The sequence below is a fragment of the Schistocerca serialis genome, chromosome 12 (assembly GCF_023864345.2).
Source record: "Schistocerca serialis cubense isolate TAMUIC-IGC-003099 chromosome 12, iqSchSeri2.2, whole genome shotgun sequence".
NCBI classification, from domain to species: domain Eukaryota; kingdom Metazoa; phylum Arthropoda; class Insecta; order Orthoptera; family Acrididae; genus Schistocerca; species Schistocerca serialis.
Window position 1 is genome coordinate 44,024,045 of NC_064649.1, and position 26,909 is coordinate 44,050,953.

At 40.9% G+C, this 26,909-nt stretch overlaps 1 protein-coding gene across 1 annotated transcript in view; it reads right to left on the reverse strand.

The window, feature by feature from the left end:
• Positions 1-26,909, reverse strand: part of LOC126428288 (glutamate-gated chloride channel) — a 444,803-nt gene that overhangs the window by 161,641 nt on the left and 256,253 nt on the right. Inside the window, exon 5 of the mRNA XM_050090205.1 lies at positions 18,253-18,317. Within this exon, the coding sequence (XP_049946162.1) occupies positions 18,253-18,317 (65 nt within the window). The remainder of the gene's footprint in view (positions 1-18,252; positions 18,318-26,909) is intronic.

The following is a 26,909-nucleotide window of genomic DNA, read 5'->3' on the forward strand; positions in this document are numbered from 1 at the left end:
GTGGCTCCTTCTTCAAGCAGATGGTAAGTTTCCCAAAATCTACCTATTTTCCTAGACCTCCTTTTGTTCCTTCCCCTTCAATCCTTCTGAAGATGGAGCCACTGGCTCCAAAAGCTTGCCAAACACAACAGTCTTTTATGTGTGTGTTCTGCTGCTGCTTGGTGAGTACATTATCTATCCAATTAAATAATTTTATCAATAATTGATTTTTCTCATTTAAACAATGAGCACTTTAAAATTGGACTCCACTAATACTTATTTGTTTTATGATTAACGTATTTTATATAAAAACTCATGCTCTCTTCTTTCTGATTAACATCTTATCTTTTCTGAAAATTGTGTTTCATATGTTATACTTAACCAAAATTGTTATTTTCAGATTGTTTGAATCAATAAATATAATCCTTTTGAAACTCCAAAGACATTGTCTTGCAGCTCTACTTTTTCTGTTTCTGAAAATTTTTACTTTTGCCAGAATAACATGTTGGTTAAGTAAATATTTAAATTCAAAAATCTACTTTTCTATAAAAATATTGGTAGGCTTTGTGAAATATCTGGAACAAAAGTGCACACGCAAGCTGCAGCTCTAAGGAATAGAATCTATCTTTATGCCACTTGCAGATTATATATCTCACAGTACAATAAAGTATCTCTGACCCATTCTAAAGATAACAGACAACTTAATAAAAACAATATCCAGTAGACATGACTAAAAGCAGTGATTACATCTCACAGTCCTTGCCTAGCAGTAGAGCAAACCAGCAGCTGATATGTGGATGGCTCTGCTCCCTATCCCTGTCCCTATTCTCTCTCTCTCTCTCTCTCTCTCTCTCTCTCTCTGGCCAATAATTCGTCTTTTTTTGTAATGAATAAACCTCTGTATTTCATCGCATTGAAGAGACCAATTTTGCTCATCAGTACCCCTTCTCATTTCTCCATTAGGAACAAATTAATAAGTGAAATCTACCTTTGACATCTGTTAATCCACAAGTACCCTTTCTGGATCAAATTTCCTGTGAAATAATGAAACAGCCATGTTATTTTCCATTAAGTCTACTCTACAATGAACTGCAGCTTTACTATACTGTAATTGGACAAACCATTCAGTTGTTTTGAGGAAATTTAAACACGTAACTGATTTTGAAATTATGCAGTTTCGTTTTCATGTGCTTGTGACAGTTCAACTCAAGTGGAACACTGATGTACATAGAGTGATCCCAAAGGTAACACTGTTTTCCTATGTCAAACAGTCTTCCCACAAACATGCACATAATTCACCATCTGATATTTTCCGCACAGTTATAATTGCACTACTAAGCAGTGTCAGTATGGGATAACTGTTCTATGTTCCTGCACACACACTCAACATCTGCCCTGCTGTCCAGTGGAACAAAACAAGCACTAATGGCTTGCTCTTGCCACATGTACTCGGAGGTACTAACCAACCTAAAAACACACTACTCCTAATAGCTATACTTACCAATCTGCAAATGAAGGAAATACTGATGTATGTTGTCCCGAACATTGTTATTAATTGGCAATAAAAATATCTGCACTTATCTACACTACACCCTGTGGAACTGCTGCCTATCTACTATTGATAGCTTAATACCTATGTGGTTACAGTGGTGTTTTCAAAATACTTGCTTGCATCTATAAATATTGTGTCTTATTTATAAAAATAAGGCTGGAGGCAAGGGGAAACTAAAGCCATAATTTTTTCTGAGGGGATGCAGCTTTACTGTATAGTTAAATGATGATGGCGTCCTCTTGGGTAAAATATTCTGGAGGTAAAATAGTCCCCCATTCGAATCTCCGGGCGGGGACTACTCCAGAGGTCATCATTATCAAGAGATAGAAAACTGGCGTTCTACGGATCGGAGCGTGGAATGTCAGATCCCTTAATCGGGCAGGTAGGTTAGAAAATTTAAAAAGGGAAATGGATAGGTTAAAGTTAGGTAAAGTGGGAATTAGTGAAGTTCGGTGGCAGGAGGAACAAGACTTTTGGCCAAGTGAATACAGGGTTATGAATACAAAATCAAATAGGGGTAATGCAGGAGTGGGTTTAATAATGAACAAAAAAATAGGAATGTGGGTAAGCTACTACAAACAGCATAGTGAATGCATTATTGTAGCCAAGATAGACACAAAGCCCATGCCTATTACAGTAGTACAAGTTTATATGCCAATTAGCTCTGCAGATGACAAAGAAATTGATGAAATGTATTATGAGATAAAAGAAATTATTCAGATAGTGAAGGGAGATGAAAATTTAATAGTCATGGGTGACTGGAAATCGATAGCAGGAAAAGGAAGAGAAGGAAGGTAGTAGGTGAATATGGATTGGGGTTAAGAAATGAAAGAGAAAGCCGCCTGGTGGAATTTTGCACAGAGCATAACTTAATCATAGCTAACACCTGGTTCAAGAATCATGAAAGAAGGTTGTATACATGGAAGAAGCCTGGAAATACTGACATGTTTCACATAGATTATATAATGGAAAGACAGAGATTTAGGAACCAGGTTTTAAATTTTAAGACATTTCCAGGGGCAGATGTGGACTCTGACCACAATATATTGGTTATAAACTGTAGATTAAAACTGAAGAAACTGCAAAAAAAAAAAAAATGGCTCTGAGCACTATGCGACTTAACTTCTGAGGTCATCAGTCGCCTAGAACTTAGAACTAATTAAACCTAACTAACCTAAGGACATCACACACATCCATGCCCGAGGCAGGATTCGAACCTGCGACCGTAGCGGTCACGCGGTTCCAGACTGAAGCGCCTTTAACCGCACGGCCACACCGGCCGGCTAACTGCAAAAAGATGAGAATTTAAGGAGATGGGACCTGGATAAACTGACTAAACCAGAGGTTGTACAGGGTTTCAGGGAGAGCATAAGGGAACAATTGGCAGTAATGGGGGAAAGAAATACAGTAGAAGAAGAATGCGTAGCTTTGAGGGATGAAGTAGTGAAGGCAGCAGAGGATCAAGTAGGTAAAAAGACGAGGGCTAGTAGAGATCCTTCGGTAACAGAAGAAATATTGAATTTAATTGATGAAAGCAGGCAAAAAGGAACACAAACATCTCAAAAATGAGATTGACAGGAAGTGCAAAATGGCTAAACAGGGATGGCTAGAGGACAAATGTAAGGATATAGAAGCTTATTTCACTAGGGGTAAGACACATACTGCCTACAGGAAAATTAAAGTGGCCTTTGGAGAAAAGAGAACCACTTGTATGAATATCAAGAGCTCAGATCTAAACCCAGTTCTAAGCAAAGAAGGGAAAGCAGAAAAGTGGAAAGAGTATATAGAGGGTCTATACAAGGGCTATGTACTTGAGGACAATATTGTGGAAATGGAAGAGGATGTAGATAAAGATGAAATGGGAGATGTGATACTGCGTGAAGAGTTTGACAGAGCACTGAAAGACCTGAGTCAAAACAAGGCCCCGGGAGTAGACAACATTCCATTAGAACTACTGACAGCATTGGGAGAGCCAGTCCTGAGAAAACTCTACCATCTGGTGAGCAAGATGTATGAGACAGGCGAAATTCCCTCAGACTTCAAGAAGAATATAATAATTCCAATCCCAAAGAAAGCAGGTGTTGACAGATGTGAAAATTACCGAACTATCAGGTTAATATGTCACGGCTGCAAAATACTAACACAAATTCTTTACAGACGAATGGAAAAACTGGTAGAAGCCGACCTCGGGGAAGATCAGTTTGGATTATGTAGAAATATTGGAACACGTGAGGCAATACCAACCCTACGACTTATCTTAGAAAATAGATTAAGGAAAGGCAGACCTAAATTTCTAGCATTTGTAGACTTAGAGAAAGCTTTTGACAATGTTGACTGGAATACTCTCTTTCAAATTCTGAAGGTGGCAGGGGTAAAATACAGGGAGCGAAAGGCTATTTACAATTTGTACAGAAACCAGATGGAAGTTATAAGAGTCGAAGGACATGAAAGGGAAGCAGTGGTTGGGAAGGGAGTGAGACAGGGTTGTAGCCTCTCCCTTATGTTATTCAATCTGCATATTGAGCAAGCAGTAAAGGAAACAAAAGAAAAATTCGGAGTAGGTATTAAAATCCATGGAGAAGAAATAAAAACTTTGAGGTTCACCAGTGACATTGTAGTTCTGTCAGAGACAGCAAAGGACTTGGGAGAGCAGTTGAATGGACTGGACAGTGTCTTGAAAGGAGGATATAAGATGAACATCAACAGAAGCAAAACAAGGATAATGGAATGTAGTCAAATTAAATCGGGTGATGGTGAGGGAATTAGATTAGGAAATGAGACACTTAAAGTAGTAAATGAGTTTTGCTATTTCGGGAGCAAAATAACTGATGGTGGTCAAAGTAGAGAGGATATAAAATGTAGACTGGCAATGGCAAGGAAGGCGTTTCTGAAGAATAGAAAATTGTTAATATCGAATATAGATTTAAGTGTCAGGAAGTCGTTTCTGAAAGTATTTGTATGGAGTGTAGCCATGTATGGAAGTGAAACGTGGATGATAAATAGTTTGGACAAGAAGAGAATAGAAGCTTTCGAAATGTGGTGTTACAGAAGAATGCTGAAGAGTAGATGGGTAGATCACAAAACTAATGAGGAGGTATTGAATAGAATTGGGGAGAAGAGGAGTTTGTGGCACAACTTGACTAGAAGAAGGGATCGGTTGGTAGGAAATGTTCTGAGGCATCAAGGGATCACCAATTTAGTATTGGCGGGCAGCATGGAGGGTAAAAGCCATAGAGGAAGACCAAGAGATGAATACAGTAAGCAGGGTCAGAAGGATGTATGTTGCAGTGGGTACTGGGAGATGAAGAAGCTGGCACAGGATAGAGTAGCATGGAGAGCTGCATCAAACCAGTCTCTGGACTGAAGACCACAACAACAACACATTTATAAAAATAATAGACAAAAATAGTAACCAGGCTCATTCTAAAGAACCGTTCAAAACACTGATGGATTTTAATTATATTGTGTGAGTAGATTTATCAAGCAGCTGTACAAATTAAAAATAATCTTGATAATTACTGCACAAATATCTCTACCCATGACAATGAAATGAGATCTAGACTGAAACTACGGTAATCAGGAAAGAATAAACATAAAATTCAAAACGCATTTTATGTAAAAGACTAAAATTGTACAACAAATAGCCCTAGGAGATTAAAAACATTACAAAAACAAACTTATTTAAAAGAGAAGTTAAAAATTTCTTGACTAGCAGTACATCCTGTACAGTGAAAGTTTGTTTGTATAAAACAGCATAAGGGTCTGGAAAAAAAGTAACACAAGTAAATAATAACAATAATAATAATAAAAATCATCTATCATTTCATACATTTTCTTTGCAGTGTGTCATCTTCCCCTCCCAACAAATCCTGGAGAGCAATACTCCAAAATTCTCATTATCTATCTGGCCTGAACATCTCACTGGTTATGGCAGGATGCCTCACTCAGTTTTTCAGGCAAGCAAGTGGAAAGTTGTGGTACACAAAATTGAAAAGACACATCGTCCCAATGATTCTGAAGTCAGCTGATGTGATCAGTTTTCGTCCAAAGAGTTGGGCATGTTCATTTGTTTGTTTGGAAGGGAAGGCCGACAAATGTTTGCCATCTCTCAGCTGGCGGCTGATGCGCAGTGATTAGTTTTCATCCACAGGGCTGGGCACATCCATTCGTTTGTTCTGAAGAGGAGGCCGACAAGTTTTTGCCAACTTTCAGCCAGTCAGAAATGACAGAATTAAGGTGTATTACCTGCAATCTTCCTCAAATAATTTTACAGAAACTATCCAGTAAAAAAAAGTCATTTTTGCTTTACTTATAAGCTTTGTGTGTCAGGTTCATGATGCTGTGCCCATCATTTTGTTAATGGCCATAGTTATTGTGATATTTATGTGGAAGTAAGATACTGCATGAAATTTGGAAATGTTTGCGATGGAAAATAGAAGTCGCTATGATTTTGCGTTTGGTGCATATTATATAATATGTAGCTGCATATGAAATTTAGCTCACATATTGACTTTTTAGCTAACATATTGTCACCAATCTTGAGAAAACTGATCTGACATAGGACGCCAATTTGTGTTCGCGCTTTGACAGTGATAAAGCCAGAGTGAAATATCCACAGCATGTCTCATATTTCATAAACGGTTTCAGACACCGAAATGAGATTTTGGCGAATGATAGCACATAAAGAGGAGAATATTTTACCACATTGTTATCATGCAAAACTTCATTATCTATCATTTTATTCCAACTACAGACTTTTTCAATGAAAGAATGTAGTTTTTAAGGTCCATCAAAAACTGCTGGAATGAGAAGTACTGTGGGTTTGGGAATAACATAAGTGAAGACATTACACATTTTTTTGTACCAAGGATTGCGTTTTCATAAGCTGCTAACCTTACTTTTCCTCACTTAATAAACTCAATAAACCACTGTTTCAGAATCCTCTCGCAATTGTCTGCACAACATGCTACTGAGGTGAGACTGTGTAAACTCCATCGTGCATTGTAACATGGCAACCAGAGAAATGTATAGGTTTCACTCAAAATTCTCAATTCATGACATTTCTCTGAAAGCTACAAATTGTTAACATGCCAGGCAAAAGTAAGTTGCTGGATTTTCAGTGAAATTCTTTTTAGATACTAACCAAAGCAGAGGTGACAGATCTTTTCAAGTGGTCACAATGCAAGTGTGGTTGTGGAGGGTCTCTACTTAATATTTAAAAAAAATATGAGCTTTGGCTTCAGTTTAGAATAGCACTTCCCCTCCAGCATTCCGCATTTCCTCTACAATGCCTGCCCACAGCTCCCACCACTACCACTCTTCCCATGTGTGCCCCGCCGTCTGTGCGGACTCTAGCACTAGTATCTTACATTATTCAATAGCTTATCTGTGAAACAGTTTTTGTACAAATAGGGATAATCAAAATGGGGTTGCACCATTTTAAACAGACTAAACTTGTATGTGGGAGGAAGGAGGGTCTAATCTCCACTCAGCCATCTTGTTTTATGTTTTCTGTGGTTTACCTAAATTATAATGCCTGATGAAAAAAGTGAAGCACCCAGAAGGGGAGGAGGAAATAAAAATTAAACTTCATATATTTAGAGAGTATGTGATATTGTTGTACATATTAAAGACATCTACTCCGGTGTACAAAGAACTTGGCAGTATGACATTGTACTACCTGTGGCCTGATTGCTTGTACTGATTCCATTAGGAGCCATGTTATAAGGCCTTTGTATCCTCTGTCAAGGCAGTCTGGCCAACAACTGTTCTACTGGCAATGGGATGGAGCTGATGATTCTGCTAGTGTCAGACATGTAATAAAATGGAACACCTGCAGCCATCCTTCCAATGCTATTTACACTACTGGCCATTAAAATTGCTACACCAAGAAGAAATGCAGATGATAAATGGGTATTCATTGGACAAATATATTATACTAGAAATGACATGTGATTACATTTTCATGCAATTTGGGTGCATAGATCCTGAGAAATCAGTACCCAAAACAACCACATCTGGCCGTAATAACGGCCTTGACATGTCTGGGCATTGAGTGAAACAGAGCTCGGATGGAGTGTACAGGTACAGATGCCCATGCAGCTTCAACACGATGCCACAGTTCAGCAGGAGTAGTGACTGGCATATTGTGACAAGCCAGTTGCTCGGCCACCATTGAGCAGACATTTTCAGCTAGTTAGAGATCTGGAGAATGTGCTGGCCAGGGCAGCAATCGAACATTTTCTGTATCCAGAAAGGACCGTACAGGACCTGCAACATGCGGTCGTGCATTATCCTACTGAAATGTAGGGTTTCACAGGGATCGAATGAAGGGTAGAGCCACGGGTCGTAACACATCTGAAATGTAACATCCACTGTTCAAAGTGCCGTCAATGCAAACAAGAGGTGACCGAGACGTGTAACCAATGGCACCCCATACCATCACACTGGGTGATATGCCAGTATGGAGATGATGAACACACGCTTCCAACGTGCGTTCACTGCGATGTCGCCAAACACGGATGCGACCATCATGATGCTGTAAACAGAACCCGGATTTATCCGAAAAAATGACGTTTTGCCATTCGTGCACCCAGGTTTGTCATTGACTACACCATCGCAGGTGCTCCTGTCTGTGATGTAGCGTCAAGGTAGCTGATAGTCCATGCTGCTGCAAACGTCATCGAACTGTTCGTGCAGATGGTTGTTGTCTTGCAAACGTCCCCATCTGTTGACTCAGGGATCGAGACGTGGCCGCACGATCCTTTACAGCCATGTGGAAAAGATGCCAGTCATCTCAACTGCTAGTTATACAAGGCTGTTGGGATCCAGCACAGCATTCCATATTACCCTCCTGAACCAACCGATTTCGTATTCTGCTAACAGTCATTGGATCTCGACCAATGCGAGCAGCAATGTTGTGATACTATAAACCACAATGGCGGTAGGCTACAATCCAACCTTTATCCAAGTCAGAAATGTGATGGTACGCATTTCTCCTCCTTACACGAGGCATCACAACAATGTTTCACCAGGCAACGCCGGTCAACTGCTGTTTGCGTATGAGAAATCGGTTGGAAACTTTCTTCATGTCAGCACGTTGTAGGTGTCACCACCAGTGCCAGCCTTGTGTGAATGCTCTGAAAAGCTAATCATTTGCATATCACAGCATCTTCTTCCTGTTGGTCAAATTTCGCGTATGTAGCAAGTCATATTCATGGTGTAGCTAATTTAATGGCCAGTAGTGTATCATATAGCTACCAGTTTCAGTGATTTGATAGACCTCAGATAAGTTCTATCAGGGAACGATCTGAGACTCTTACTAGCTGCAGGGTTACCACAACATCATGTCGATATTTCATAGACAGCAGAGACATGTGCTGCTAAACACCAGCTATACACCGACTACACCATGCTCCCAGCACAACATCTCTGACCACAGGTTTGCCTAGCCTTGGTCCGCAGGTGTTCCTCTTCCAAGACTATTTGCAAATATTACTAGGGCATCACGTGTTGTGCACACAATAACATTTATAAATAATCTGTCGACACATTGACTGTTAGAGGCACCACCAGTGACATCGGCCATGCACCTGAGCAGTGCACCCGTCAGCAAAATGGCAACACTGCCATCGAGGAACCGATTCCCGTGAAACTCCTGTGAACATCCTCGTGCCAACTGGATATGTAAGGAGGAGCACAATGTTGAGTAGGCAGCATTCCATCGCTCACTCAGTTCTGGGCCGAGAGATGGCTGAAGCTTGCAGCCCGTCAGTCAGAACTAGACCAGCACAGATACTTGCAACTACAGCACTGCACCACAGCTTGCTGCACTCATCTCAGCACTGTCTACGTGCCACATGATCCATGTGCAGCAACGTCACACCGTACCTACTGTACTGCCAGCCCAATGAGACTCACTGTGCAGCACTACGGACGTTGCTCCGAGAGTCTTCCAGAAGGAGACTCCGTAGCAGGATTTGTATTACAGTGACAGATCCTATTTCTACCACTCTTATGTGATCACATATGACCTTCCACTTGTTAGCCTGCACCAAACTTTATTGTGAAGTTACGATGTGAATAAAAGTGTCCTTAATTGCAGCCTGGGAAATGTCATTCACTGTTGTGAGAATCATTCACAATGGGTTTCAACAGTGGCGAAAAGGTAAAAAAAAAAATGTTTCCTGCTATGCTTCCTTATCCAAACAGTGGAGAGGAGGGTCGACTTCTTCAGCACCAACTGTTTCGGTTGTGGAGCTCCATTTCGTGTATCTTTATGCTCAACTGGATAGCCTTCCCCTTTGCATTGTGTACGACCAATTTCTGCCCCATCACTTTCTTCGTTATATGTTATATTATTATTTATTTTGCCTCGTTTACATCTACTGATAGTGCCCCTTCTTTCATTTGTTACAGTAGATGCTTGCATGGTTAAATGTGTCTGTTCCATTTCTACGGTTTTCCTATACAGATTGGGTACGTCAATGATGTGTGTACAATTTTTTGCACTTTTGTGGATTGTTTGGACTTGGATTACCGTGTCTTTATGTTCACTTTTCCCTTTTTGCTCTTGGAAGTACCTGCCTGTGGCGAAAAAATATCAAGAGAGATGATTCATTACTGGTAGCTGGTATTACTGCTCATTTGTCGTCACTGATTCAGCATCAAACTTAGCTGCAGTGCCAGTGCCTCTGCTGGCTGCAGAGCCAACTCCTGGTGACGTTTGTCACACAGTTTCCAGCCTCCTCTAGCTGTGACTGCTGCTCTTGCAGCCATTGCTGACCCTCCTCTCAATGGTGGCCCTGACCAGTTCCAAGTTGGCAACTAGGCTGTTCTCTGTCCACAGACTGTAGTGACAGTTGGCCCTTCTCCTGAGGTTGGTACCACCAGGACATCCACTTGTGATGAGGTACGAGTCCACACACTGCATCTCATATACTGCATCAATCATATACAACCACTCGCTCACCGATAGATCTGTACCTACAGATTGGAAAATTGCGCAGGTCGCACCAGTGTTTAAGAAGGGTAGTAGGAGTAATCCATCAAACTACAGACCTATATCATTGACGTCGGTTTGCAGTAGGGTTTTGGAGCATATACTGTATTCAAACATTATGAATCACCTCGAAGGGAACGATCTATTGATACGTAATCTGCACGGTTTCAGAAAACATCGTTCTTGTGCAACGCAGCTAGCTCTTTATTCGCACAAAGTAATGGCCGCTATCAACACGGGATCTCGAGTTGATTCCGTATTTCTAGATTTCCGGAAAGCTTTTGACACCGTTCCTCACAAGCGACTTCTAATCGATCTGCGGGCCTATGGGGTATCGTCTCAGTTGTACGAATGGATTCGTGATTTCCTGTCTGGAAGTTGCAGTTCATAGTGATAGACGGCAAATCATCGAATAAAACTGAAGTTATATCAGGTGTTCCCCAGGGAAGTGTCCTGGGACCTCTGCTGTTCCTGATCTATATAAATGACCTGGGTGACAATCTGAGCAGTTCTCTTAGGTTGTTCGCAGATGATGCTGTAATTTACTGCCTAGTAAGGTCATTCGAAGACCAGTATCAGTTGCAAAGCGATTTAGAAAAGATTGCTGTATGGTGTGGCAGGTGGCAGTTGATGCTAAATAACGAAAAGTGTGAGGTGATCCACATGAGTTCCAAAAGAAATCCATTCGATTACTCGATAAATAGTACAATTCTCAAGGCTGTCAATTCAACTAAATACCTGGATGTTAAAATTATGAACAACCAGTTGGAAAGACCACATAGATAATATTGTGGGGAAGGCAAGCCAAAGGTTGCAAATTTCTCGACCTCCGCTGTCGGGTGGAAAAATGTAGGGTCCCCCTGAATAGGTCAGGTGTGCACTACACACTAGAAGCGGCTACAAGGGTAGCGGAGTATGCGTGGAGTGCACATGGGGGTTTTTTAGGTTAGAGAATTCCCTCCCTAGGCCCACCAAGACGCCTCCTGAGACGCGGCAAGGTAGGAGTAGGCAAAATGCAACAGGGAATAACAATATTAATGTGCTAATAGTAAACTGCAGGAGCGCCTATAGAAATGTCCCAGAACTGCTCTCATTAATAAACGGTCACAACGCCCATATAGTACTAGGGACAGAAAGTTGGCTGAAACCAGGCGTAAACAGTAATGAAATCCTAAACTCAGATTGGAATGTATACCGCAGAGACAGGCTGGACAGTGAAGGGGGGGGGCATGTTTATAGCGACAAGAAGTGCAATAGTATCGAAGGAAATTGACGGAGATCCGAAATGTGAAATAATTTGGGTGAAGGTCACGGTTAAAGCAGGCTCAGACATGGTAATTGGATGTCTCTATAGGCCCCCTGGCTCAGCAGCTGTTGTGGCTGAGCACCTGTAAGATAATTTGGGAAATATTTCGAGTAGATTTCCCCACCATGTTATAGTTCTGGGTGGAGATTTTAATTTGCCGGATATAGACTTGGAGACTCAAATGTTCATAACGGGTGGCAGGGACAAATAATCCAGTGAAATTTTTTTAAGTGCATTGTCTGAAAACTACCTTGAGCAGTTAAACAGAGAACCGACTCGTGGCGATAACATATTAGACCTTCTGGTGAGAAACAGACCCAAACTATTTGAAACAGTTAACACAGAACAGGGAATCAGCGATCATAAAGCAGCTACTGCATTGATGATTTCAGGCATAAATAGAAATATTAAAAAAGGTAGGAAGATTTTTCTGTTTAGCAAAAGTGACAAAACACAGATTACAGACAACCTGACAGCTCAACACAAAAGTTTTGTCTCAAGTACAGATAGTGTTGAGGATCAGTGGACAAAGTTCAAACCATCGTACAATATGCGTTAGATGAGTATGTGCCAAGCAAGATTGTAAGAGATGGAAAAGAGCCACCGTGGTACAACAACCGAGTTAGAAAACTGCTGCGGAAGCAAAGGGAACTTCACAGCAAACATAAACATAGCCAAAGCCTAGCAGACAAACAAAAATTACGTGAAGCGAAATGTAGTGTGAGGAGGGCTATGTGAGAGGCGTTCAATGAATTCGAAAGGAAAGTTCTATGTACTGACTTGGCAGAAAATCCTAAGAAATTTTGGTCTTATGTCATAGCGGTAGGTGGATCAAAACAAAATGTCCAGACACTCTGTGACCAAAATGGTACTGAAACAGAGGATGACAGACTAAAGGCCGAAATACTAAATGTCTTTTTCCAAAGCTGTTTCACAGAGGAAGACTGCACTGTAGTTCCTTCTCTAGATTGTCACACAGATGAAAAAATGGTAGATATCGAAATAGACGACAGAGGGGCAGAGAAACAATTAAAATCACTCAAAAGAGGAAAGGCCGCTGGACCTGATGGGATACCAGTTCGATTTTACACAGAGTACGCGAAGAAACTTGCCCCCCCTTCTTGCAGCGGTGTACCATAGGTCTGTAGAAGAGCGTAGCATTCCAAAGGATTGGAAAAGGGCACAGGTCATCCCCGTTTTCAAGAAGGGATGTAGAACAGATGTGCAGAACTATAGACCTATATCTCTAACGTCGATCAGTTGTAGAATTTTGGAACACATATTATGTTTGAGTATAATGACTTTTCTGGAGACTAGAAATCTACTCTGTAGGAATCAGCATGGGTTTCGAAAAAGATGGTCATGTGAAACCCAGCTCGCGCTATTCGTCCACGAAACTCAGAGGGCCATAGACACGGGTTCACAGGTAGATGCCTTGTTTCTTGACTTCCGCAAGGCGTTCGATACAGTTCCCCACAGTCATTTAATGAACAAAGTAAGGGCATATGGACTATCAGACCAATTGTGTGATTGGATTGAAGAGTTCCTAGATAACAGAACACAGCATGTCATTCTCAATGGAGAGAAGTCTTCTGAAGTAAGAGTGATTTCAGGTGTGCCGCAGGGGGGTGTCATAGGACCGTTGCTATTCACAATATACATAAATGACCTTGTGGATGACATCAGAAGTTCACTGAGGCTTTTTGCAGATGATGCTGTGGTGTATCGAGAGGTTGTAAAATGGAAAATTGTACTGAAATGCAGGAGGATCTGCATCGAATTGATGCATGGTGCAGGGAATGGCAATTCAATCTCAATGTAGACAAGTGTAAAGTGCTGTGAATACATAGAAAGATAGATCCCTTATCATTAGCTACAAAATAGCAGGTCAGCAACTGGAAGCAGTTAATTCCATAAATTATCCGGGAGTACGCATTAGGAGTGATTTAAAATGGAATGATCATATAAAGTTGATCGTCGGTAAAGCAGATGCCAGACTGAGATTCATTGGAAGAATCCTAAGGAAATGCAATCCAAAAACAAAGGAAGTAGGTTACTGTATGCTTGTTCGCCCACTGCTTGAATACTGCTCAGCAGTGTGGGATCCGTACCAGATAGGGTTGATAGAAGAGATAGAGTAGATCCAACGGAGAGCAGCGCACTTCGTTACAGGATCATTTAGTAATCGCGAAAGCATTACGGAGATTATAGATAAACTCCAGTGGAAGACTCTGCAGGAGAGACGCTCAGTAGCTCGGTACGGGCTTTTGTTGAAGTTTCGAGAACATACCTTCACCGAAGAGTCAAGCAGTATATTGCTCCCTCCTACGTATATCTCGCAAAGAGACCATGACAAAATAATCAGAGAGATTAGAGCCCACACAGAAGCATACCGACAATCCTTCTTTCCACGAACTATACGAGACTGGAACAGAAGGGAGAACCGATAGAGGTACTCAGGATACCCTCCGCCACACACCGTCAGGTGGCTTGCGGAGTATGGATGTAGATGTAGATGTAGATGTCATTGGCAGGACACCTAGAAGATGCAACAAGTCCACTAAAGAGACAGCTTATGCTACACTCGTTCGTCCTCCGTTAGACTATTGCTGCGCGGTGTGGGATCCTTACCAGGTGGGATTGACAGAGAACATCGAAAGGGTGCAAAAAAGGGCAGCTCATTTTGTATTATCACGTAATAGGGGAGAGTGTGGCAGATATGATACGCGAGTTGGGATGGAAGTCATTAAAGCAAAGACGTTTTTCGTCGCAGCGAGATCTATTTACGAAATTTCAGTCACCAACTTTCTCTTCGGAATGCGAAAATATTTTGTTGAGCCCAACCTACATAGGTAGGAATGATCATCAAGATAAAATAAGAGAAATCAGAGCTCAAACAGAAAGGTTTAGGTGTTCGTTTTTCCCGCACGCTGTTCGGGAGTGGAATGGTAGAGAGAGAGTATGATTGTGGTTCGATGAACCCTCTGCCAAGCACTTAAATGTGATTTGCAGAGTAATCATGCAGATGTAGATTTAGATGTAGATCTCCTAGGATCACCAGCCATTTTTCTCCTACATGGTCGCCAAGCCCCTCCCTTCAGCCATGCCCAATGCTGTCCTGGAACTTCACATCTTCACCACAGAGACATCGACCCATCTACATCTACATATGTACTCTGCTAGCTGCCAAGCGGAGGGCACAATTCGCGCCAAAGTCATACTTCCCCCCCCCCCACTCACAGATCGCGCGAGGGAAAAATGACTGTCTGAATGCCTCAGTACGAGCTCTTATTTCCCTTATCTTTGAATGGTGATCATTACGCAATCTGAAAGTTGCTAGTAATAATATATGCTCTACACCATCGGTGAAGATTGGATTTTGGAATTTAGAGAGCAGCCCCTTCTGTTTAGCGCGTTGTCTATCTGCAAGTGTGTCCCACTTCAAACTTTCTATGAGATTTGTAATGCTCTCGCGATGGCTAAATATACCAGTCACGAATCTTGCCGCTCTTCTTTGGACCTTCTCGATCTCTTGAATCAGACCCAACTGGTAAGGGTCCCATACAGATAAACAATACTCTAAAACTGAACAAACTAACGTATTGTAAGCTATTTCCTTTGCTGAAGGACTGCATCGCTTCAGGATTCTACCAATAAACCGCAATCTAGAGTTCGCCTTACCCGTTACTTGTGTAATCTGATCATTCCATTTGAGATCATTTTGAATAGTCACACCCAAATACTTGACTGATGTTACCGCTTCTAAAGACTGGGGATTTTCACCTTTTTATGTGCAGTAGATTACACTTACTAATATTGAGAGATAACTGCCAGCCATTACACCACATATTTATTTTCTGCATATCCTCATTGATTTGTTCACAACTTTCGTGTGATACTACTTTCCTGTACACTACAGCATCATCGGCAAACAGTCTAAGGCCACTGTTGATACCATCAACCAGACAAGGCTAGCCTCCCTTGTGAGTGTGGCACATTACGTCCTCCACATAGAGATACCAGCTTACAGTACCTCCCGCCACACCCAGCGTTGCACCCACATCCGGCTTGGCCGTGATACCATAGCCGTGGACAGCCCTCTTCACACAGCTGCTTGACTCCATTGACTCCCAGCTGCTGCAAATTCCTGGCTGCACTTACCACTGCTTGCCTTTTGCATCTATGCCTTGGTACAGCCATGGCCAGTCTCACATTATGGGGCAGTGCAACCCCTTCACTGATGACAAACATGCAGTGTGCACTCCCAGTGTCATCTTCCAGCTCCACTGCAGACAAAATTGTCACTGCTCTCCCACAGGCGAGCCTGATGCTGCCCATAAACATGCTCATCCGATTCAAGCTGACACAGTTATGGTCGACCTCTTTCCACATGCCTTTTCTGCTGGGTTACACACATCCTTCTCTAACCTTTAACCTTTTTGCAATATGGGTCTTTTTGTGGTCATATGCATGCTGAAGTGATACACCCCCCCCCCCCCCCCCCAACCCCCAACATCCCTGGCCACACACACACACACACACACACACACACACACACACACACACACACACAGCAGCGATGATCCTCTTTGCTCTTACAGTCGGCGTGTGCTGCTTGCAGGTTCATCAGCACCCACCGCCACTGCATCTGACTTCTGTCATCCGCATCAGCTGAGCCCAGCCTGCAAGTGCCTCCCAACACCCTGCCATTGACACCTTTCATCATTTTCACACCATGCACAATGGCACCACTTGGCCATTGGACCTGCTTCCGTGGACCAATGGTTGGCTCACTCCTGTCTGCACTCCCTGGAGTGTGTAAATTTCCGCCATTTTCACTTCACAGGTCTGCACGCTTTGTCCACACTTGAGGCAGCAACTATTTCACAGGTACAAGGTTCTTGGGCTCGGGTTGCAGCCAGCCCGAGTTCCCTTTTCACTCTTAAGCAATCACAGACAATCTTGCAGTTGTTAGCCAAAACCAAACTTTACTGTACACTTGTGCTGTGAATAAAAGTGTTTTCAATCGAAACCTGGGAAACATCATTCACTGTCAAATGCAACACGCACATAATGTTTCAACATGTACCACGGTGGGAAAAGCATTAGCTTGTCGAAAAATGGCACCACAATACTGTTACACAAGATGTAACACAATAGGAATCAGGATGTCCATGACGTACTGTTAGCTCTCATAGTTCCCTCATTAAACTACCAGTCACCCATACACTTCGATACTCACCGACTGTGGTCATCCGGAGTAGTGTAGAACCTTGATTGATTGCTGAACACAACACAATATCAATCATCAGCAGTCCACATTTCTCCGTCATTGCACCACTTTTAATGCAGCTGTTTGTGTTGTAGTGTTAAAGACAGCCTACACGTGGGATAGTAGTTCCACAATCCAGCTACTGCTGAGAGTCTTTGACTGAGGATGCAGGATGACACAAATGTTGCAGGGTGTCCATTGCTTGTTCTCAGATGGCAGGTGCAGAGGTGGAAGGATTATTATACGTTTGGTGCACAATACAGCAGTCATCCCTTGTGATATTCAGACCTGGTCAACCATAAACTAGCCTGCCATCAGATTCCCATACAGTCTAACATAGGGGCCACTGCCACAAATCTCGATATTGCACTATTTGGCCACGCGGCCAAATGGAGTCCCATGATGAGGCTCCCGTCAAACACTGTCAGGTGCCGATAACACTGTTTCACACGAGTAGGTGTCACATCTGTGTCCTTCTGAGTGATCACCCAACATATCATGCTGCCAGAGCTGGTAACAACACTGACCTTCAAACTACTAATGCACTCTGGTGGTCATTCTACCTGTCAGAGAGAACTGTAACTCTAATAACTTACATACCAGCCAATGATGTACATGTGTGAAGTTACATTGACATCTGACCATGTCTCCTGGGTGCTTCACTTCTTTTGTCAGGCAGTGTACTTCAGACAAATGCCAGGACGGTTGCTAGTATAAGGCCACAGCATGTTTCCTGCACCACCCTTATCAAATTAGACGTATAAGTACATAAATCCTTATCTATATGAATAAGTATCCTTTTTTTTTCTTAAAATAAAACTACAACTACTACATCTTTTTTAGCATCGAAGCATTTATCTCCACATTCAGGTTAAAATAAACAAGAAACTGTATGCTTGATAACCTAAGGAACAGTTACTGAATGGTCAGTATTATCACAGATGCTGGCTATATAGCTGTCTCTGTATGCCTCTGTAGCTACCAAACTGTGCGGTAGTTATTTCTATGGTGAATCACTAAACATCTAGTTTCCTTCATGTCACTGTGTACAGATACAACTTCTCTTTAAATGTCAGTAATGTCGAAGCTTAACAATGCTGTTATCAAATACCTAGTACAGTATCAGTATTTGTCACGCTTACCAGACTCGACTCGTCCGGCGAGGCGAGGCTGAGGAGCAAGACACTGACGTTGACCAGGAGCTTGCCTGAAACAGAATGACAGTTTACTTCAGCAGTGATGCCAATACACTGTGCTGCTTAAATGCACTGAGATAACATTGAGGGCACTAGATTCTTCTGTTCACAACTGCAAATGCTGCTGTCTATGCAAAGAGCTAACTGGTCACTTCTGTAAATGCTGCAGAATGTTAAACATCATTACTCAGTTTCTGCTTAGCAAGAGAAAGAAAATAAATCAAAAATTTTGTAACAATTATACAAACTACATTAGGCATTGCAATAGAAGTAACTAACAACAAAACAAAAATATTTTGAGTATTATTTTGTTGCGCGTGTTCACTGGCAACAGCGACCAAACATTTCTGTTACAAACAACAGGTGGGTGCCTCTCGTCATGGCATCTTCCCTTCCTTTTCAACCTTCCCTAATGCAATCCTCTCTCTTTCCTGATGAAGAAACTGTTACTTTCAAACGCTGGGATACTTTATGTACTTTCATCTGCATCTATCAGCACTGCTGAAATTTCACAAACTGAAGCTAAATACTGGCCAACACTTCTGTCTCATAATTTGGGGAGATTAGTGTTAAATGTCCCATTGACAGTGAGGTCATTAGAAATGGAGCACAAGCTCGGAGTAGGGAAGTACGGAGATGGAAATTGGCCGTGGCCTTTTGAAGGAAATATCCCGGAATTTGCCTTAAGCAATTTAGGGAAATCGCAGAAAACCTAAATCACGATGGCCAGAAGTAATAAAATCCATGACTGTTCTACAGATCTAAAGGAAAACATGAATGGAGTAGTTCTTCAAGTAATATTCAAGTGAGAATATTCAACTTTTTTTTCCATCTATGTTTCTGATATCTATAATGTTATTACCACTTATAACATTAAAAATATATGAAATGCATACCAACAATAAAATTTGTTGTGGAAGCACTGATGACAGACCCTCTCCAAAAAAGACAATACATCAGTCCACTGTCAATACTGAAATTATGCTTACAGTATGTTGGAAGTCACTAAGTGCCGTCATTATGATCCACTGGATGAACATTGTCTGGGTAATTTATGCCTCATTTTAAGCAGAAGCTAGTCTTTCAGGTACATGCTATCTGCAATGTGTACTGCGAATAGAGTTGGTAGTAAGGAAGTAATAAATTAAAACATAATGCCTGACTTCATGAACAGGTTAAGTGTAGTAAGCAATAAACTTTTTTTCCTTTGATCATTTTTTTACAGGAGTCAGTGAGAAAAGGCTTAGTAAAGGTTTGAAATCATGTGTAATGTTTGCTGGAAGTCGCTAAATGCTCTTATTCTCAAATACAGGATTAATATAGTTTCAGTATTTGCACATCATCTGCTATGCTGCCTCAAGACAAACACACAGTTTCTAACTAACATTTACATTACTGTTTTAAACTTATAACATAGGATTATACCTCTTAATGAACAGATTAAGACGGCATTTTAAATTTAGTCAGTAATTACATGAATATCAGAAATAAAATTTCTGTTGCCACTGGTAGCCATTAGACAGAGAACCAGCAACTGATATTGGGTTCTGGCATGGAGATTTTGTAATATATATGTGGTTGTGGTAAAAACTAGAAATTTTACAACTCGTGACTGTAGTTTTACTGACTTGACTATACAACAGAGGATTGCAGGGTCTCCTCTAAAGTTAGAGGGATGCTAACTTTGATGGTAAGATCTAGTTGTGGGCTCTGAATAGTGATATGCATACTGCAAACAAATAAACGTGTTTTAGTTTAGACAGCTGTACAACAGAGAGTTCAGATCAATAGATGCTACAAGTTAGTTTTTAAATTGCTACAACACTCTATACTTTTTTTAACCAAAATGTGCTATAGGTCCCACAAACAAAACATTGTGCCCAGGGGTTGGAAGATAACATACAGGGTTTGTATAAATTTAATGAGGCTGTACTTCACAGCGCGCACTCGCCCAGGGGGGATTGGTGGTGGGCATGTCTGGCTGAAAACGCGTGGTGCACCAGTCGCTTGCAGACTCTTGTCTCGGCAGCATTATGCATTGAATGGACACATTGCAAAGTCACTGGTCATGGCGCGATGTGCAGCAAACGATCGAGCGATGTTATTCCGTCAAGCTTTGTGTGAAACTCGGAAAACTGGGTAAGGAAATGTTGGATACGTGTCGGCAAGCCTATGGCGATGATTGCCTGTCAAAAGCCCAGGTTTTCAGGTGGGTGAAGAGCTTTAAAGAGGGCCAGAACAGTGTTGAGGATGAGGACTGCTCTGGATGCCTGTCAGCCAGCAAAGCTGATGAAAGCATCAACCAGAATGACAGTGCATGACATCATCACCAAAGAATTGTCGATGAGGAATATCTGCGCCAAGATGGTCCCGAAGATTTTGTCAGATGTTCAAAATCAAGCATGTGTGGACACCTGCCAAGACAATCTCCAGAGTCTTGAAACTGATCTGGAATTTTTAGATAATGCTATCACTGGAGTTGAAACCTGGGTGTTTCAATATGACCCAGAGACAAAGCGCATGTGTGCCAAATGGCATGCCGCAGTATTCCCATGACCAAAAAAGGCTTGCATGAGCAAACTGAAGGTGAAACCCATGCTGACTGTGTTTTCTGATGTCAGCTGCATCATGACAACCGGCGCGTCACACCTTCTTCATGGTGGCCAGCTACCTAGCCAAAAAAGGGATTCCAATGATTCCCCAGCAACCCCCCCCCCCCCCCCCCCCCCCTTCAACCCCTACAGTCCCAATGTGGTCCTGCCAGACTTTTTTTTTATTTGCCAAAATAAAAACTTCTCTGAAAGGACACTGTCATGGGACCCAAGAGGAGGACCAAGCCACCACGGCAAGGGCTTTGAAGGCCATCCTGGACTCAGTGTTCACGGCAGAATTTGAAGTGTGGAAATCTCACATGCAGCAGGTTATTGACTCTCATGGACCATACATTGGAGAATACTAAGTGGTTGTAGCAATATCTACAATAAATTTTGAATCACAAGCTCAGTCTCATCTCTTTTTATACAAACCCTGTAAGTCACACATGTCTACAAGAAGGGTAGTGGAAGTAATCCACAACACAGTATCCCTCACATACCTTCATTGTAGAATCTTACAACATATTCTGAGCTCAAACATAACAAGGTATCTCAAAATTAATGACCTCCTCCATGCTAATCAGCAAATATTCTGAAAGCATCAATCATGTGAAACCCAACTTGCGCTTTTCTCACTTGCGCTTTTTTCACATAATATCCTCGAATTCTTGAATCAAGGCAGTAAGGTAGATGCAGTATTTCTTGACTTTCAAAAATCATTTGACTCAGTAGCAGTCCTATGCCAATTATCAAAAGTACACACATCAAAAAAAGTTTTGCATCACCCTCGTTCCCAGAACTCCTGAAGATATATGTTGACTGCTGTATCACAGACACAGACCCTTTGACTGTTCGGAGATGACACTAAATCTGCCCAAAGATGTAACAACCATGCACGAGCAGCACCAATTAAACGGAAGGGGTCCGACAGCTGATCTGTTCCAGTCATTCCACCAGGAAGAAGGTACACGGCTCATGCTGTCTATAGTTCAACCACGCCCAGATGGTCAATACCACGGTTTGATCACGTTCGCATCATTACTTTGTGCCAGGAAGGGCTCTCAACAAGGGAAGTGTCCAGGCATCTTGGAGTGAACCAAAGTGATGTCCGGACATGGAGGAGATACAGAGAGACAGGAACTGTCGATGACATGCCTTGCTCAGGCAGCCCAAGGGCTACTACTGCAGTGGATGACCGCTACCTATGGATTATGGCTCGGAGGAACCGTGACAGCAACGCCACCATGTTGAATAATGCCTTTCGTGCAGCAACATGATGTCGTGTTATGACTCAAACTGTGCGCAGTAGGCTGTATGATGTGCAACTTCACTCCTGACGTCCATGGCAAGGTCCATCTTTGCGACCACGACACCATGCGGCAGGGTACAGAAGGGCACAGAAACATGCCGAATGGACTGCTCAGGATTGGCATCACATTCTCTTCACTGATGAGTGTTGCATATGCGTTCAACCAGAGAGTCGTCGGCGACATGTTTGGAGGCAACCCAGTCAGGCTGAACGCCTTAGACCCACTGTCCAGTGAATACAGCAAGGTGGAGGTTCCCTGTTATTTTGGGGTGGCATTATGTCAGGCCAATGTATGCTGCTTGTGGTCATGGAAGGTGCCGTAACAGTTGTACGATACGTGAATGCCATCCTCCGACTGATAGTACAACCATACCAGCAGCATATTGGCGAGGCATTTGTCTTCATGGACGACAATTTGCGACCCCATCATGCACATCTTGTGAATGACTTCCTTCAGGATAACAACACTGCTCAACTTAAGTGGCCAGCATGGTCACCAGACATGAACCCTATCGAACATGCCTGGGACAGACTAATGACATGACCCACCAACCACTCTGAGGGGTCTATGCTGAATTGCCATTGAGGAGTGGAACAATCTGAACCAACAGTGCCTTGATGGAATTGTGGATAGTATGCCACGACAAATACAGGCATGCATCAGTGCAAGAGGATGTGCTACTGGCTACTAGAGGTATTGGTGTGTACAGAAATCTGGACCACCACCTGTGAAGGTCTCACTGTACCGTGGTACAACATGCAATGTGTGGTTTTCATGAGCAATAAAAAGGGTGGAAATGATGATTATGTTTATCTCTATTACAATTTTCTGTACAGGTTCCGGAACCGAGGTGATGCGAAACATTTTTTGATGTGTGTATGATCGTATAGCATATCAAGTGCATTTTGTGCCTCAATTATGAATTTCTTGTTAGTGAGGACATAGCATGTTTATTCCATAATGAATCACTGTAACTACAGATGTGCCATGGGAAATATGTTGGGATCATTGATGTTCATGTTGAATATTAATGAGCTTGCATACAATATTACTAGTGACATCAGTCTTTTCACAGATGAGGCAGTTAACTGTAGTGAAGTGTTGCCTGGAAAAATGTTGCATAAATATTCAGTCAGACCTTCATAAGATTTCAAAGTGGTACAAAGATTAGTAACTTCCTTTAAATGTTCAGAAATATTCATTTTTTCACTTCTTAAAACACAAAAATGTAGTTTCCTATGACTAAAACATCAATTTATTTACTTATTTATTCTCTACAGACAACCACAGAATTTGTCTTGGATTGTGGACTATTTTACATTTCCTATCATAATTTTGTGGGAACAAACAGACAGTAAAAAATCAATACATGTCTTGATTGCTGGTACCTACAAATACTACTGGTACGAATGAAAGTATTCTACTACTCTGAAAGAAATTCCTTAATGCCATAAAAACATTTATTGATAAGTAACTCCTTCAAGGCCATTTCACAGTAACTTCCACTTCATATTTTTAAATTCTTTGGAGTTCATTATAAAATTTGATCCCATTAAGTAGGGGCTGTTGTCTGCACATTTTGTGTTATGCCTTTCTAAATGCAAATCACAGTCACTCCTAAATATGTACATCTCTAATAGACTATTGTGCTGCTTGTATTTTAAAATAAGTGGAACAGTTCTGTAAACATATACAGACAACAGTGTTAGTAAATTCTTACTTTGGAACATCCCTTTGCATGACTATTTATAATTAAGCTTGCATAGAACTCTCATTGCCTTTTTTGAAGAATGAACACCCTGTTAATATGCTTCACAGCCACACACACTAATACTTTTAATTCTATATGTGTGGTATGGATACACTGAAGCACAGTCGATCATACTCAATTACTTATAATTAAGAACCTATAATTGATGCATAAATTGATTTCCTTAATTTTTGGCATAAAAATCAGTGTGATGTTCCTCAGAGTGATATCTGTCTAACATTACACCAAGGAAGGCAGTTTCATGATACAATTTTATTTCCGTTCCATCATTAAATACAATATTCCACTGCACTCAATCAGTTTGGTGGTGTACTTGAAAGTCTGTTGGACTTGTTTTACTAAGGTTTAATCCTTTGCACTCTGTAATGCAGGCACAGGGCATCTCAGTGCACTCTTATTTAAATCGCCTCTGCCTGGGCAGTGAGCACACCACAGAGGCTTTTGCAAGTCTCTTTGCGGAAACAATAAGGCCACTTACCAAGAATGAAGGTACACACTAATGCAAAAACTGTGCTTTCATTCAAGTATATTTACATAAGCATTACAAAACAAAACTTTTCACTGTATGATATTTTTTAAGCTCTTCAAGATGGAATGTTTTCATTGTCATTTCACTTGAACTGTTTACAACTGATCAATGTCATCATCAAAATCATTGTCATCAAATTCATTGTCACTTTTGTTTTCACTTAGACATTCTTCTAAAGACTTTATAATCTATTCCTCAGAAAGGACTGTGCAGGAAGAACTAGCCATTTCATGCCTACTAACTCGAACATAATAATTACAATGTTTCTCTCAATACAACTGGTACAGTGCCACAGTGAGTTAACTCGGGCTTCTGTAGATGACAGTAATATGCAACACTGATGCCTAATACAGTAAAATTCAAGAATGGAGCATGTGAGAGCTACAAACAATCATGTCAAATGAGGCTAGACATCAGAGTGGAAAACAAGATTCACAATAACTAGTATGTGGATATGTGTCAAAAAATCAATTTTTAATTTTTGTCACAAAAAATTCTCTGTAGTTTTCTAAAAAAGAGTAAGTTTGCTGCAAGGAAGTTGGACCAAAGGAAGCCCCAAAATTAAAGGAATTTCAAAGAAAAACAGAACCTGGTGTTAACATGTTTATTTTTTATGAATTGTTAGTGTCTAATGTTGACTAACCTACGAAAGCATCATGGATGCTTTGCTTTTGTTTCTACAGAGACTTTAGTCTTTGTTTTGCTGATAAGATCTGTCTTTACAGTGAAGTAATGGAAATATTTGTGGTAGTTCTGATTCAGTCTTTACCAAAAACTTCACAAAATTTTATTTGTATTTAAGTAATAGTGAAAATATTTGAGAAAGGTAGTAAGGGCTACCTTCTTTCATTAAACATCTACAGATGGCATTCTATATTATGCTGTTTGCCCACCTGGCAGCAGTCATGGTGTGGCTACCAAAGGGCTATTATTCAAGATAAGACCTACAACAATAAGCATTCTTTGCCATTTGCTATAGCCAAAGTCATAAAACTGATATATAGGGATCTTTGTGACACAAGATTATTAAAGAAGTGTTTATGTGGTAGAACTCAAAACCCAAATGAGGGTTTTTAACAACTGTATATAGGAATGGATACCAAAAACCGTTCTGCTAGGACTAAATACTTTGTAAATAGGAGTGCTGGATGCTATGCTATGTTTCAATGGTGCCACAATGTCAAGTATAAGGTTATGGAATTGATGGGACTGGCTTGAGCACTAAATAAGCAAAGAGCTTTAACTGCCATTGACCTCTTAGAAGCAGAGAAAACAGTGTCAGAAGCTAGCAAAGAAGCAATAATAAGAAGAATAATTCTAAACAGAAATGTGAGGAAGAACAGCATCAGAAACAAGATGAATACGGGCATGGGATGTATTCATGTTATGCAGGTTAGAAAGAGAAGCAAGTTTCAACTTTAACTTGATGTTACCAAAAATGCACTTTTTTGATGTTCTGTCACACTCTGGATAAAAACTATTACAGATAGAGAGCTGAAGTTTTCTGTACTGTCTTAAATCATACTTAACTACAATGTAGACTACTTGTATTAGTTAATTTTGAAAATTAAAGATTTTTTAAAGAAAAACTATGAGTTAATTACTGTACTGAAATTTTTAATAAGCATTATTAAAAGTTTTTTTGAACATAATTTGTGGTAGCAACATCCTTTTAAAGGTCTACTTTAAATATAATAGGGTTAAGAACTTACAGAAAAAATAAAGCTTGTACTTTGATTTTGTTAAGCATTATTAAAATTTTTTTAACATAATTTGTGGTAGCAACATCCTTTTAAAGGTCTACTTTAAATATAATAGGGTTAAGAATTTACAGAAAAAATAAAGCTTGTACTTTGATTTTGTTCTGAGATATGCTGTACATAAATAATTAACTTGCAGTATTTCGCTTGCAACAAAAAAATACAGCCCAGAAAAAAGTTTGTGACAAAAAAATATGGTTCATGGCTCAAAATGTTCATAAAATATCTGTTAAAAGATTGTAATTATTACATGAACTTGCAGTTCTTATTCTTTAAGCTACACTTTCTAGAAAACTGACGAATTTTTCAAGATTCCTCCTTGTGTTCATGTACATGTCCCTTAAAGGGTAGTGATTTTTTGATTTTTTGAAAGTAATTCAAATCAAGTAAGACATCAGAACAATTCAAGGCCAGGTCGTTCTAGACAGGTTCCCAATTAACAACTGTTGAGTCATTTGCATAGGTAAGTACCTTGCTACTGTACACTGTGTGTTGATAATTAATATGTCATACTTATGACAATACAGGTCCAAGAACTAACCCTTGAGGCACAACACACTTTACTATAGATGGACTGGAGTTGCACTTCTTAATAAAGTTACCCAATTTATGTGTGACATTTTTAACCTGACGTCCGTC